Genomic DNA, 15,176 nt, shown 5'->3' with positions numbered 1-15,176 from the left:
CTCAGGAGACGATGTTTTCATAAACACGTCCACTTGAGATGTGACTTTGCCTTAACCTCAAATGCGTTTTTGTTCCTCTTATTAACTTACGAAGACAGAAAATGAAGTCAAGTACATTCTTAAGGTTTGTTCTGCCCAAAGTCATGGTGCTCTGCCTTGCAAAGTAAATTTGAGTGTCCTTCCAGAGCAGACCATGAGATCAGTCTGATGCAAGAGCCCCCAAGAACCACGACACACAGCATTCAGAAATGGGACAGCACAGGGTTAGGTGGAAAAAACCCCACAACGCTCAACAGCCCTAACCTTAGCTTTAATGCTCTGCTGAAGGGGCTACGTAAGCAGGATGCTCCCATGGCCGAGCAGTGGACCTAGGCCTGCATTCAGCTCCCTGTGCCCTCAGGGCAGCCATTTTACCTCAGCGTGGCCGAGCCGGTTCCAGCTCACCTCCATCCTACCCTCGACCCTCCCGCCCGCCTGGGGAGCGGGCAGAGCCCTTTTCCCCGCTCCCCCCTGGGCACACCACAACGTGGCAGAACCGTGACCGCGGCGAAGCCCCGCGCCGCAGCCCTTCTGTGCCCGCAGCGACAGAGCGACCGGCACGGCCGCCATCCCACCCCGCCCGTCCGCCCCCGCCACAGCTGCTGCACACGGCCCGCCCGCCGCAGTGCATTGTGGGACACGCCCCGCACCTTGGCGCCAAGCTCCCTTCCCCCCTCCCCTCCACCGCCACCGCGATGCATTGTGGGATACACCCTTCCCTGCCCCGGCCGGGTCTTCTTGGCGCGGACGCCGCACCGGATGTGACGCCAAACGGCCCGCCGCCGTCAAAACCGCAGCTGGGGGATCGCGTTCTTTCCTCCCTCCGTCGGCGGCGGAGGGGCTTTTCCGAGGGAGAACCGAGCTCGCCGCACCTTCGCACCCGGGAGCTGCGCCGCCAGTCACGGGTTCGGCTTCCCGGGTGGTCGCGGCCAAGGGGCGAGAAAGAAGGGACTACTTTCCTCCGAGGCCGCGCATGCGCAGGAGGGAGGAGCGAGGGCGCGGCGGGAGACGCGGGCGCCGCCTCGTTGGCCTCCAGCGCGGGCGGTGCTGCGTCCCGGGGTGAAATCGCTGCGCGCAGTAGGACCGCGAGGGGAGCCGCGGTCGCCATTTTGTAAGCGGTTGTTGGGGGAGGCGGCGTGTGCGCTCCTCTGTCTGCCCGATCTCGGCCCCGCGCCCGCTTGCCCGCCCGCTCTCCGCGCTCCGGCCCTCCACCGCCGCAGCCATTGCTGACCTTGCCATGTCCGGAGGGGGCGTGATCCGCGGCCCAGCCGGCAACAACGACTGCCGCATCTACGTGGGGAATCTGCCCCCCGACATCCGCACCAAGGACATCGAGGACGTCTTCTACAAGTACGGGGCCATCCGCGACATCGACCTCAAGAACCGCCGCGGGGGCCCGCCTTTCGCCTTCGTCGAGTTTGAGGACCCCAGGTGAGACCCCCACCACCCGCGGGCGCTCCCCTGGGAGGGCAGTGTGTATGGGGGGGGGGGTGGTGCTGCGGCCTGTGTCCTCTCCGTGTGCGTGTCCCGTCCCCCCAAGCCCCGGGCCTGAGGCGGGGGCAGCCGCCTGGGAGCTGCCTCCTCTCCCCTCAGTATAGCACCGGTCTCCTCCCGCCTCAGGCCGCAGTAACGGGCCCACGCACCGTTGCGGGTGGCGGGCCCGGGGAAGGGAGGGAGGGGGGGGGGCGGCGGGCAGCGGGGTGGGGCCGGCGGGAAGCGGGAACAAAGGCGGGGAGGCGGTGCGTGGGCAGGGCGCGGCGTGGGGCGGGGGGGGGGGGGGGGGAAGCGGGCGGACGGACGGCCGCGCTCACCGCCCCGTCCCGTCCCGCAGGGACGCGGAGGACGCCGTCTACGGGCGGGACGGCTACGATTACGATGGTTATCGCCTCCGCGTGGAGTTTCCTCGGAGCGGCCGGGGCACCGGGAGAGGCGGCGGAGGTGGCGGAGGGGGTGGAGCCCCCCGGGGCAGGTACGGCCCCCCGTCCCGGCGCTCGGAGTACAGAGTGATCGTCTCGGGTGAGTCATTGTTTTTGGTTTGGGGTTTTTTTTTTTTCTTAACCCAAACGCTCCCCCGGGGTCCTGCGGGCAAGCATCCCGGGGAGGGGTGATGCAGCTCCAAGTTTCCTAAAAAGCCATCGCCTCGCGTAGCCTGGGAGGAATGCTGTCCGTAGGATGCGGAACAGCTCCTCGAGGCAGCCTGTCTGCTTGCTAAATAGCCTCTTTTGTTTACTGGGAGTTGACGCTGTGAACTACAGGAGGCGAAAATACAGCCGGCTTTTAAAGCGATGCTTTGCTTTTTATATAGGGCTGCCTCCAAGTGGAAGTTGGCAGGATTTAAAGGATCACATGCGTGAAGCAGGTGATGTATGTTATGCTGATGTTTTCCGAGATGGCACTGGTGTCGTGGAGTTTGTACGGAAGGAAGATATGACCTACGCTGTGCGAAAACTGGATAACACTAAATTTAGATCTCATGAGGTAGGTTTCATACTTACTTTCTTTGGCCAGAATTGGATACAAGGGGCTTAACAGTAGGATTTGAAGGTAAGGAACGTGTGGTGTTCATTGTCTATATACGAAGCAGCTAAGTAAGTCTGTGGTCAGTTTGTCAGGAGATAGACTTTAAAGCTTTGATGTCTATTTCCATGCTGTAGTAAACAATATCTTCAGTCTGTCAGCATGCCTAAAAAAATGGCCCTAAAGCCTAGACTTTTCAATCGAAAGTTCTGTCTATTCAATAGGGAGAAACTGCCTACATCCGTGTTAAAGTTGATGGCCCAAGAAGTCCAAGCTATGGAAGATCTCGGTCACGCAGCCGTAGTCGTAGCAGAAGCCGTAGTCGAAGCAACAGCAGAAGCCGCAGTTATTCCCCAAGAAGAAGCAGAGGATCTCCACGCTACTCTCCCCGTCACAGCAGATCCCGATCTCGTACATAAATGATCACTAGCTCTGATCTTTTTGTAGAACCCCATGTTGTACACAGTTTTCCTTTACTTAGTACAGTCTTTCGTTTTTTTTTTTTTTAAATTCAAACTGTTTTATTCAAATTGGCTGAAGTGTTGAATTGCATTCTTGTGTAAAATCCCTAGTGAGTATTTGCTCCTTAACATCAACATTCCCCTCATGTCTTTGGTAAATTGTATTTTAATTGATGTCAGTCAGGATTGTTTCAATTTAGTTCTAGTTAAATACCAACATTCTTCGAACTGTGGTATTGCTGTGTAAATGTCTCAGTGTTCAGCTATGGTTTATACGAGCTGGGGATGTTGGGATGTTTGTGGCTAACTTGTCTCTTCTGGGGGATCTTATATTTTATCTTGCCTTTTCGTGTGTCTTTCTGTAGACATATCTGAAGAGATGGATTAAGAATGCTTTGGATTAAAGGATTGTGGAGCACATGTCAATCATTTTAGGATTGTCAAAAGGAGGATTGAGGAGGATCAGATCAATAATGGAGGCAATGGTATGACTCCAAGTGCTATTGTCACAGATGAACTTGGCAGTATTGACCTTATACTGAGAGACAGGTTAATTGAGTACGTGCACCTACGTGTCACTTCAGGCATGTTCTAGTTACCGCAGACTACAATTGCTCTTTTCTTTAAAACTTTTGGGGGGGGGCAATTGTGGCTAAATACTTGCTTTTGTAATTCTCTATTTCATTCTAGTTTTTTAAAGGAATAAAGTGGGACGGGGGTGGGAGTATTGGTTTACTTTGTCATGCAGCATTTGGTTACAAGTGTTAATGTTATGTAGTGTTCGTACACTTGTAGTAGATCAAGGGTATCTTAAAATCAGAGTATAATATCAATACTGCTAAAATCTGCATGTCCTCTGTGTGACTGATACAGCGTTGCTATTTCATTTTTTTTTTAAGTATCAGAATGAAAGCAAAAATAGAAAACCTAGTTGGGAGTAATTTCTTAAGTCTCAGCCCTGCCCCCTCAGACTAATTGACTCACCGATATGTTTGAAAACTCTGGTTAGTTAATTTTGTTACCTTCCAGCTGGGAGTGCTAGCTATAGTTCAGACATACAGTAGGTGGATAGCTTTAGCAGTAAGCTTTTCCAGTTTCATGAACATTTTTTTGCAACCACAAAACCGGTAGCACACCACCGTACGAGCAATGAGTATGTTGGCATTTTCAGTTGACATATTGTAAATATTACAATGTTTCCTCCAAGTAGTAATTAATATTTCTAAAAATTATCTGAGCATCACCATTCAAAAGTTTGTTTTGGGGAATTGATAGTTATTAATGTACATCTGTATTAATTGATGGCAAACATAACTGATCATTCCCCAGAATCCTATTTTTTCATTACAGTATCTAACTTTTTGCCTCCTCTTTTTTGGTTTTGCTGGTTATAAAGGTTTGGATTGGAGAGGGCTCACTGGATCCCAATCCTTGGAGCTGGATCATTGGATTCAAATCATAATGTGGATAGGATAGGGAGGCTGAATTACAAGGATTCATGGAGCGGGATCAAATTACCAGGAACATAGGAGTGGATTCCTGCCCCAACCAAACCGCATTCGTGTGGATTTTTTTTTATTCAACTCAATTGGCTATTCCAAAGATTTTTTTTCCTATTTTTGACGATTGGAGCCCTTAAGATGCACGATGGAGTTTTTCATTTTTTTGGTAAAAGGAGCAAAGCAAGGACCTGGAGAGGTACGCTGGAGCAATCTCCTTGGAAGGATTCAGCACGAGTAGATGGTAAACGTTAAAGGGGAAAAAGGGGGGTTTGTTTAAAAAAAAAAAGTAAAGTCATTTCTCTAAATTTAAAGACAAAAATTGGAGTTAAAGATTGAGTAGGTTTTCAATTGGCTATTGCCTTTTTTTCTTTGACAAATAAAATTTTTAAAAAAAACATGCATGGTTGTCATCATTTGTTGCCAAGAGTCTTAGTCTTCGCTTGCCACTGTAGCATTGTTAAATCGCAAGTTTTCAGACAAAAGGCTTTTGTGTTCAACAGAGATGTAGTGTTTCACAGGAAGTGTTGATGTTTGAGCTTCTCCTGAATAAAGGATCGGTTCCCTGGGAAATGGGTGGAATTTATTATATGAGTAGGTGAAAAGGGGAAAAGAAAGAAGTCTCACTAAAGAGGATGCTTTAATATTAATGTTGCTAATGATAACTCTTCTGAAGAGATCACAGAGGGAAAACGTGAGATTAATCGGGCTCGGCGCTCCCCTCACAATGCTCGGGTAGGACGGGTGTGTGTAAACCCTCCGGGTGCCTGCAGTCCTTGAGCGCTGGTGGGCTGGAGGCAGCGCCCAGCAGGCGAGCAACGATGCGGGTTATGGAGGAGCCAGGTCATTAGCGGCAGGTAATTGCACCGAGTGCGATGGCTGAGCCCTTGCTGCTGGCGTAGGCACGGGGTAATCGCAACCCTGCGGCGAGCGCAGCTTGCGGCCTGGCTGCAAATGCGGCACCTTCCTGAGGTTGAATATTCTTGTAGCTTAATAGGAAGTACGTGAATATTCCTTTGGTTGTCTGATGAAAGATCAGTGGTTATCTTTGAATGTGTTTAATTTACAATGAATTAAAGAGCAAAGCGTCAGCACGGAGGAGAAGGGTGTTTCTTCCCGCACAGCGTTAATTGCTGGCTCATAGGACTGTCCCTACTAGGGAGTGCAGAGCAGGTGGCGATCAGGTTAATGTTTAAGTAGGTGTGTTGGGTTTGCGTGGCAAGGTTCTGATAGTGGGGGGGCTACAGGGGTGGCTGCTGTGAGAAGCTGCTGGAAGCTTCCCCTGTGTCTGACGGAGCTAATGCCAGCTGGCTCCAAGATGGACCTGCTGCTGGCCAAGGCTGAGCCCATCAGTGATGGTGATAGTGCCTCTGGGATAATGTATTTAAGAAGGGAGGAAAAAGCCACCTGCACAGCTGCAGCTGGAGAGAGTGTGAGAGAAATAACCCTGCGGACACCAAGGTCAGTGAAGAAGTCGGTGGAGGAGATGGTCCAGGCACTAGAGCAGAGTTTCCCCTGCAGCCCTTGGTGATGAAGACCACGGTGAGGCAGGCTGTCCCCCTGCAGTCCAGGGAGGTCCACAGTGGAGCAGATCTCCACCTGCAGCCCGTGGAGGACCCCACGCCGGAGCAGGTAGGTGCCTGAAGGAGGCTGTGACCCCGTGGGAAGCCTGCGTTGGAGCAGGCTCCTGGCAGGACCTGTGGGTCTGTGGAGAGAGGAGCCCATGGAGCAGGTTTGCTGCCCCCCCCCGCCTCCGTGGGGGACCCACACTGGAACAGTCTGTGCCTGAAGGATAGCAGCCTGTGGGAAGGACTGTCTCCCGTGGGAGGGACCCTACGCTGGACCAGGGGAGGAGTGAGGCATCCGCCCCCTGAGGAGGAAGGAGCAGCAGAGACAATGTGTGATGAACTGACCCCAACTCACATTCTCCGTCCCCCTGTGCTGCTGGGGGGAGGAGGTAGAGAATTTGGGAGTCAAGCCTGGGAAGAAGGGAGGGCTAGGGGGAAGGCATTTTAAGATTTGGTTTTATTTCTCATTATTCTACTCTGATTTGATTGGTAATAAATGAAACCAATTTCCCCAAGTCGAGTCTGTTTTGCCTATGATGGTAATTGCTGAGTAATCTCTCCCTGTCCTTATCTCAACCCATGAGCCTTTAGTTTTATTTTCTCTCCCCTGCCCAGCTGAGGAGGGGAGTGTCAGAGTGGCTTTGGTGGGCACCTGGCGTCCAGCCAGGGTCAACCCACCACAGCAGGGTACTTGTATAAATAACGTACACTTTGCTTTTCAGAAATGGATGACTGTAGGCTGCTTCTGTATGGCAGGGAACTGTAGCATCCCGTATGGAGCAGGATAAAACAGAGATTGCTTTATTGTAAGGTGGGATTTGTGTTTGGGGCAGGATTAGCAGATTTGGGTTTTAAGCGTGACACGCTGGCATGTGTAAAACCATGAAGGATGCTGTGTGCGGTGACGGAGGTTGTGGTTTGTTACAGAATGTTGTTCCCCTGCAAAATACTGTATTGCCAAAGGCGCGTATGTGAGATGTACTTTTTTTCCAAAAATTATGAAATCCTGATAGCAAAGCACTGTATTTGGGGGGGGGGAGGTGAAAGCTATGTCACGCACAGAACAGACTTAAATGCTCAAGTGGTGGTGGGACGATGCCGGATGGGAAGAAGAGAAGAGCTGTAGGGATGAGCGGGGTGAGTTGTGAGAGCGCGACGGTGGGGTGCGAAGGGAGGAGTTCGTTTGTTGGGGTGTGGGAAATGAGGGAGCGGAGCGAGCAGCACGTGCTTGACGGCGCGTTGGTACGTGCTGTTGAAGCAAGGGGAAGTTTGGCCCAAAAAACCCCAAACGCTTCTGCACATTGATCAGTTCTGTCACCTGCGTTCAAGAAAGGTAGAATGGGAGCAGTTTTAAAGCAAAGGTTATGACTGCTCAGGGAAGTGAGACCTTTTCTTTCACAAAAGGAAACCTGAAGAGTTTGGGTTGAACTGAAGTGGTATTTGGAGAGGTTTGTTCTCTGGCTGCATAGGGTTTGGAAAGAAAGTGAACTTTGTGGGGGAGGAAGAGCGAAGGAGGCTGGGAGCCCAGCAGACGAAGGGGTCACAGTCCCCTCTTTGAAATACGGGAGTCTGGGTTCTGATCCACGGAGTCCAGGCAGAGCCAGCGGTTCTAAGCAAGTTCACGAGGAGCTAATTAACATGCTGAGGCACTAATTTAAGGGGTGGTTCAGGTGATTTCAAGGTACGGAAGTACCTGTACAAGCTGTAACGTTAGACGTGCAGGAAGGCTTGAAAAATGTCGAGCGTGGTCCTGGAGCTGGCAGGTGAGGGATGTGCGCAGACAGGGTCGATGATGCTTCAGCTCTCGGGTCTGTTGTGTGCAGCTGGACTATGCGAGTGGGAAATACTTGACGGTTGTTTGCTTCAGAGATTATCTCAAAGTGGTTTGCAGCGTACGCGGAGAGGCCGTTCCTCCCCGGGGGGGAGCGCGGGAGAGAACTGAACTCTGCCAAAGCGGCGGTGGGAGCCCCAGCGTTTCTCCGCGTTGGGATTCGTGGACCGTGTCACCTTGGTGCAAAGCTCCCTACCTTGAGCTCTTGAAGACCTGGTGGGCATCGTACCTCTGCAAGAAGGCTGCTGATATCCTCCCTGTTAAGTAGAAAAGCTGTGTTTTCGTTTCACTTGGAACATGGAAGGCAACGGAGCAGTCCTGAAGTTCTTTCTCTCGTTTTGGCTTTCCACACCAAGGGGAGAGAGGTTGGGTCGCCGCAGCAGACGACCGGCTGGTCCGTGTTCCTGCTGCTGGGCATCTGCCCCGGCACCGCCGTGCTGCGGCCGGCCCGTTCCCTTTGTTCTCCCGTGCGTACCAGCCGGCGGGCGCCTCATGACGCTCTTCAGCGCTGGCGTTTGTAAAGCGCTTTGAGATCCTGTAGTAAAAGTCTTGGTGGTGCAGAGCTCTGGCGTGTTTCATGCCTCTAGACCTTTTTTCCTGTAAAATCTTTCCTGTCATCGTACTGCTAACAGCCGGACATGCAGTTGATGGAGCGGGAAAGCCCACTTCGCTGGGTGGACCAAGGCTTTCCCCATGTGCCTTGTTTTTTAATTTCTGGTTCTGACCTGCAGCAGCCAGCGTGGCTCACCGTCTTCTGGGCAAGTATCATGTTCTCTGACTGACATAATGGACTTTACAAGGTGACGAATTAAATTAGTATCTCAGGAATGTACTATAAACCAGTTTTGATAGCACTAGGAAAAGTTAAGTGGAGGAATCCGTGCCTTCTGACGTACTCTCAGTTTTTAATTACAGCGGGTCTCTGTGGGTTCATTAGCTTTGTTACTGCGATGGGTAGGAGTTAGCCGGGTGTTGGGAGCAGTCGCTCCTGCCAGTCCTGGCCCGGGGACCCCTGTTGCTGCCATTTCCCCCTTTGGCTTCTCGGGTTGAGGATGAAAACGAACCTGAGCCAGTGCCGGCTTAACTTCCCTCACGGGGAATTTTGGCTTCCAGGCACGGACCGTCCGAGTCATCCGCTCACCCTGCTGTGGCCGTTGGGTAAAACTAACTTCAATTTATTTTAACGTCTTACATTAGTGGAAACAGGTTCTGCTGGAAGGCAGGCAGGCAGACCATGTTGGCTGTTCTGCCAGCGCTTGTTCCGGGAATGTATTTTCTAGGATTTTAACGGACCAAAACCAAGGCACCCAGTGTCATTTATTTTTTTTTTAAAGAACATGTTCTTCCCAAAACTCAACGTTTTCAAGAGTCCGTTGGCTCCGAAGAAGACGGAAAGGGGTAGTAACTGGAAGATGGAAACACCTTTGTTAAAGCGGAGGGGCCAGCCAAACTTAACCCCCTCTCCTCATGAATTTTGTTGTCCGTCACAAGCGCAGAAGCAGGTGGGTTTCTCGGCCGGTGGAAGCGGGCAGGTCGCCGCCCTTGGCTGCCGCAGCGTTACCTCCCCGGTGCCACCGTGCTTTTAACCCGCCGGTGCTGGAGCAGCTCTCCGCCGTTCGTGCACGGGGAATCTGCCTTTTCAGATGGTCCTGAGCTTCCGATAGTGCCGCTTTGTTGGTACAACTGAGGGCAATTGTCTGCCCCGGGGCTGCGTGGCCCCTCTGTCCTGCCCTCGCCGGCGCAGCTGCCCGTCGGCAGCAGAGCGTGATACTGCCTTCATTGTGCCAACAGTTTGGGAAGTGCAGCGGGGAGGGAGGGAATGTGTCCTTAATTGCACATCATACTGATAGCGGAGTACTTAATAAACCTAACATTAGCGCTGACATAGAAATGGTTAGAAAACTTGTGGTTTCTCCTCGAAACCACAGCTTGGGTTTTTTTGTTGTTGTTTGTTTTGGGTTTTTTTGAACAGAAACTTCTGCTTTAGAACAAGACTCGTTCATTGATCTGTTCGTGTTAGTCACGGCTCGAGATTTCTTACTCCTGATAACAGCAGATAGTTCTTAGCTGTACAGCAAAATTATAGTAATTTCTAGATTGGCTAAAAATAGCTACAGCTTTGGTAAGAGTCCACTATGCCGAGTGCAAAATAATCCTCCCTGCACCTGCACAGTGAAGAGCAGTTTATCCTGAATTGCAGCTGAAGCTATTTCAAATAGAAAGCTCAATTTTTAGAAAAAAATCAGGATTCCAGGAAGTTCCCTGTGTGACAAACGTTCCCTAAAATCCCTCTCCCGCACGCCTGAAGAAGGCGAGTGCGTCGGACTGGCGAGCCTGACGCACCCACCCGCGCTGTCCGCTCCTCGCAGCACTCGGTCTCTCTCCGGCAAAGCCGCGGGACGGGCACGGAGCCCGGCAGAGCCGCGGGATGGGCTGCAGCCTGGCCTGGCCCTCGCTCAGCCCTGTCCCAGGCAGCGAGAGGGCTCTGGCTCAGCCTGACGCTCATCCCCTCCCAACCGGAGGGCTGCGTGTATATGCAACAGTTGTAGGGCTATTAACATAATTTTATGCACTAATTTGTGTAATCATTAAAGAGTTGAGAAGGGCATTGTTCGCATGAGTAATTACCTCTGTATTCTAATAGCTCTAATTCATCCCTTAAGTGAGTTTCATATTTCTATGAGTCAGCTAACGATTCACGCTTCGGGTATAATATTTTTTTTTAAAAATACCCGTTTCTCGTATGACTTGGTTGCGCTCCGCGTAGCTGATGACGTGACGGATCCTGCCGAGCTTAGACCACGCGGATGTCTACCTGGGAAGATTTGCCAGCGTGGACCCGGAGCTCCGGTGCTGGGCTGGCTCCCGCGGCGGGGATGGTGCAGAGTGTTTTACTTGCTGGGATGCCGAGAGGCTGCAGAAGGCGGCTGCCTCCAGCACGCCAGCGGAAATTTAAAAATGAAAAACTTGGCAGTTTGCTGAACTCTGGGTCTTTTCCTTCTGACAAAGGGCAGGTCTGTATTTTTCTAGTGATTTTTGGTACTGTTTTAAACTTGGGAAAAACTTCCTCTGCACAGCTCTGGGTTGGATTTGACTCTGCCTCCTTTGGCCACGTTCCCTCTCCATCCCCGCACACGCGTGTATCTTTACAGTGCGCGTTAAGAAGCTGCAGGCCGGAGGGAAGGCACAGGAATGATGCGGGACCTTTTCCTGGCGGCACCGAAATTCATTGGAGCCAGAGCTGCCCGGGTGCCTGCACCCCGATTCGGCAGCGGTCAGCGGGTATTGCCAAAGATTTTGTTCTCCCCCTTGGAAATACGGTGCAGAGTTGGTTCCTCGGCCGGCGAGAGCCTCGGCTGCCTGCTTTCTCACCGCCCCGCCGGAGCGGGGATGCTCTGCCCGAGGCTCATCCCTGTGGGATCAGCCGCACGATGCAGACGAATGCACAAACATTGATTATTTGGAGACAATCCATAGCTGCCAAACGAGATTAAACAACACCCAGGTCCCAGAAAAAAAGTAAATAGCAAAGAATAAAGAAAATGGGGCGCAGGGTTGGCAAAGGCACGAGTGGGTCCTGGGGGACCACGGACATCTAGCCGGGTATTAATCCCCACCATCCCCATTCCCTTCCCTGAAGGATTTCCGAGCTCTTTGCCGCTATTAATCGCAGCAGCCCTGCAGGGAAGGTAATGCAGCATTATCCGCGTTTTCCAGCTGTGACTGGGGAGGAGGGAGGCAGCCGGCTCGCCCGAGCTTTGCCGTGTGTCAGTGAAAGATCAGGGATTAGCGCTAGGATTTCCTCGCCGCCTCGGCTGCTCTAATTCAGTGGCCGTGTTTTTCCCTAAATGCACTGACCTTATGTGCCTGCTGCCGTACATCCCGCGCCCAGGAGGAGCCGGGGCAGATGGTGGGAAGGGGAGCAAGGCAGGAGCGGATGTTTCCCTGCAGTCCTTGGCCCTGCAGGAAATATTACTAAAAATGGTCACTGGTGATTAACCAGAGGAGCGAGCTGCTAAGTAATTGGTACATGCTCTGTCTCGTGAAGTTTTCAAATCAAGCCGTGGATGCTTTTCCGGAGAGCAGCGTTGCTCAAAGGCAAAGTGCCGAGGGCAGCGCGGGGCGGACGCTCGGTGAGCCCCTGCCAGCAGGTCTCTGAAACGTCCTTGTACAAAATGGAAAATATATGCTGTATAGCTGCACGTCTCTGTGTAAACCATATATAAATCATATATACGAGTAGAACCGAAGATTTGACGTTAAGCATGGGCAATCCGCACAGGATGGCATCGGTACCTCGGCACCGTGCACCCCTCCGTGTGCCGGCTGTCCCGAGGCGTCCCCCACCCCACGTGTGCACCCGCGGTGGGCAGCAGCAGAGACGGGCGGCCCTGCTTTTGGGGCAGGGGCCGTAATTTTGCACGTGCCTGAGGACAGCAGCAAAGCCAGCAGCCTGCTGCCCGTCCCCAGGGCCAGCGTGGCGAGCAGCAGGGAGGGCAGCTCTTCTGCTCTTCCGCAGCCGCTTTGTGGGAAAAAAGTTGTGACGGAGATAACCAAAATAATAACAAAGGGACACTGGGTTCTTGCGGTGCGGGGCAGCTCTGCCGCTCAAGGTGCCAAGCAGAGATTAGCTCCGTCGCAGCTGAGGACAAGGAGGTGGGAAGAGATAACGCCACTTTCCCGGCACGCTGCCCGCCGGCGGTGGGGCTAAACATAGCCGTGCTTGCTCCTCCTCGGCCGCGGCTCGCTGGCCGCCGTCCCGTGGGCTGTGCCGGCTGGAAGCACCGAGCATCTCCCGCCGTGCCGTGCTGTGGGCCGGGCTGCGAGGGAAGCGGTGGAGCCGTGGAGGAAGGGAACCAACCCCCGGCGATGCTGCGTGCCCGGGGAAAGTGAAGCTCAGGCTGCGGGAAAGTGGGAATCCGCCTGCCGCGGCAGCGCGGGGAGAGGGGACGGTGCCGGATTCACGGGGATGACAAAGTTTAGGGAGGAGGATGAAATCCCAAGGGAAGGCAGGGAGGGTTTTCCATAGCAGGTGCGGCAGCGTGGCCGAAGGGGGGACAGGGGGTGCACGAGGTGCAGCCGGGAGGGAACGGTTTGGGAGAACTGCACGGAGGGGAGCGACTGTTGCCGGGCTTTTTGGCACGGGAATGCTTTCGGCAGGGAACTCCTGAAAGCACGGAGGAGCTGTAATGCTTCTTCTGCCTGGTGGGGGGCACGGGCATTGCCCGGCTCTCGGGGAGCCCTGGGCCGGCAAGTACGTGGTGGGAGCTCCCACCCGGCTCCGTACGGATCCGGAGGTCTCTCTGCCACCGGGACAGCGTGTGACCCTCGTAGTACCACGAGCACAGCCACGGGCATCACGCTGGCTTTTCCAGTTTCGCGCTCTACCTCATACACGGCTGCTGCAGCGACACACCTCAAAGTTTGGTGCTAAAAACATGAAAACAGAGAGTGGAGCAGCATTCAGCCATCCCTGCTGAGTCCTGCTAACGAGGCTCCTTCCCTTTGAATAGCTTCTTGCAGCATCTCCATTGATTGTCGTAGTGCCTTTCTGCGGTGATTCAGCCGAGCTGGCTGGTAATTTCCTGCATCCTATTTTCCTCTTTTGAAAAGTGGAGCGATCTTTCAGATGTGCTAATTATGAGAAGGCGACGGTGCTCTCTGCAGCAGCAGCAGCAGCAGCAGCAGCAGCAGCAGCCTTCCTCCTAAGCCCCGGGGCAGGCGTGCATGGTGGCCCTGGCAGGGTGCAGGCAGGGCATCGCTCCCACCGCTGCCCGAGGGCGCGGGATGGAGGGAGGGATGGAAGGCAGCAGGCTGGCGTGGCAGCAGAGGCGACGGCTGCGGGCAGCCATCTGGCAAGAGCTTTCCCTTTCCCTCTGCCTAGCAAATGGGTTGTCTGTCCCTGCAGCACCTTCCACCCGCCTTTTGCTGCAGGTCAGGGACACGCTTGTCCGGCGGATGCCGGGCAGAGGGATGCGATGGGATGCTCTTCGGAGGATGCTGAACCATCCCACGGAGTGAGCCGGCACGGTACGGCTGTGCTGGTGGGGAGGCTGTCCCGCCGGCGGCCGAGCCTTCGCAGAGGGCACATGCTCTGCTTCAACCTGTGCTTCTTCCTTGAGCTGACTTATTTTCCTGTCTCTTTTTAGTTTCCCTGATCAGTTTGAGAGGGAAGTCGGGACTGCAAAGAGAGAAATCAGAGAAGACACAAAGTTGGGAAGCAGCTGAAGGGAAACTGCCTGCGGGGAGCACATTCTCAGTAATGTTGTTGCAGCTTATTTACACACTCGAGGGCTCTTCAGCCCCATGGAGCTGTGAAATTCAAAGCCCGCCACGTCCCTCTGGGAGCAGAGCACAGACAGAAAGGGGTTCCTCTGAAGCTGAAATATTTGACAACATTTTCTATTCTTAGTGATGCAAGCACACGCTCGCCGAGCAAAATCGGAGCACGGTGTGTCAGCAGGCAGGCAGGGGCTGGGGGAAAGCGCTTTGAAGGGCTCGGGTGAGGAGGGTGCATGGGTGCATGTGCCTGCCGCGGGGCAGCCTCTCGCCCAGCCCAACTCGTCCGTTCTATAACCATGTGAGATGCAGACAGCAGAAAAGCAAATTATGATTTCATTGCTCATGTCCCACTACGGGTCCTAACGCATAGGGGGCTTCTGCAAGGCTAATGGGATAAAATGGGTAGAGTTTAGATGGTCCTGCCGGGGCTCCCGGGTTCACGGAGGGGAGCTGCATCCCCCTGTCCTGCCCGGCTTCCCGAGCAGGCAGCACAGCTCATGGTACCTGTGCCAACAGGCGCTTAATTAACTATTTTGTGGCTGAGCACGGTGGAGGAAACAGCTCCTCTCTGTACGAGTTGTGCCACGAGGTGGGTTCAACACATTAACCATGGGTATTGCTTCTTCTGGAGGCGGACGTCCCCGGGGAGCTGTGTGCTGGGTGGCAGGAGGGCACGTGGGCGACCGAGGGCTGCGCGGGGGTTTTGGCAGTGCCGGCAGCAGGCAGAGCACGGCTGTGGCACCGAGGGGCAGCCCCGGTGCTACCCTGGTCCCCGGGAGGCTTCCCAAAACCGGTCTCGGTACAGGCGCTGGAGGCAGGGGGCACCCCGGCAGCCCCAGCAGCATTCCGGTCCTTCCCAACGATGTGGGAAGTGCTGAGGAAGAAAGGAGGGAAGATTTTTGTTTGAAAAGGCAGAAAAGAGCAGCCTCGGGACAGTGGTAAACGGGCCGCACGGTTCCCGGTGCCCTAGAAATTCCCT

At 53.8% G+C, this 15,176-nt stretch overlaps 1 protein-coding gene and 1 long non-coding RNA gene across 2 annotated transcripts; both read left to right on the top strand.

Moving 5' to 3' along the window:
* The first annotated feature begins 948 nt into the window (after nucleotides 1–948).
* SRSF1 (serine and arginine rich splicing factor 1) lies at nucleotides 949–4,916 on the top strand. Its single transcript, XM_049802590.1, has 6 exons — nucleotides 949–1,470; nucleotides 1,871–2,055; nucleotides 2,345–2,517; nucleotides 2,781–2,967; nucleotides 3,383–3,502; nucleotides 4,414–4,916. Exons 1-5 carry the CDS (start codon nucleotides 1,277–1,279, stop codon nucleotides 3,403–3,405), a joined length of 762 nt encoding a protein of 253 aa, XP_049658547.1. The 5' UTR covers nucleotides 949–1,276; the 3' UTR covers nucleotides 3,406–3,502; nucleotides 4,414–4,916.
* Nucleotides 4,917–12,628: 7,712 nt separating this feature from the next.
* LOC126039813 (uncharacterized) lies at nucleotides 12,629–14,798 on the top strand. The gene is made up of 2 exons (XR_007506414.1): nucleotides 12,629–13,945; nucleotides 14,065–14,798. It is a non-coding gene; the product is annotated as an uncharacterized LOC126039813 (long non-coding RNA).
* The last annotated feature ends 378 nt before the right edge of the window (nucleotides 14,799–15,176 follow it).

Source organism: Accipiter gentilis, chromosome 6 (assembly GCF_929443795.1).
Source record: "Accipiter gentilis chromosome 6, bAccGen1.1, whole genome shotgun sequence".
Lineage (NCBI taxonomy): Eukaryota > Metazoa > Chordata > Aves > Accipitriformes > Accipitridae > Astur > Astur gentilis.
The sequence above is the reverse complement of the archived record's forward strand: the minus strand, read 5'-3'. Positions and strand labels throughout refer to the sequence as shown.

Excerpts from the sequence above, each read along its gene's own strand:
- SRSF1 (XM_049802590.1), top strand. The coding sequence starts at position 1,277 with ATGTCCGGAGGGGGCGTGATCCGCGGCCCAGCCGGCAACAACGACTGC. Across the intron at positions 2,056-2,344 it reads GTACAGAGTGATCGTCTCGG|GGCTGCCTCCAAGTGGAAGT; the intron begins GTGAGTCATTGT and ends CTTTTTATATAG. Across the intron at positions 2,968-3,382 it reads TCACAGCAGATCCCGATCTC|ACATATCTGAAGAGATGGAT; the intron begins GTACATAAATGA and ends GTCTTTCTGTAG.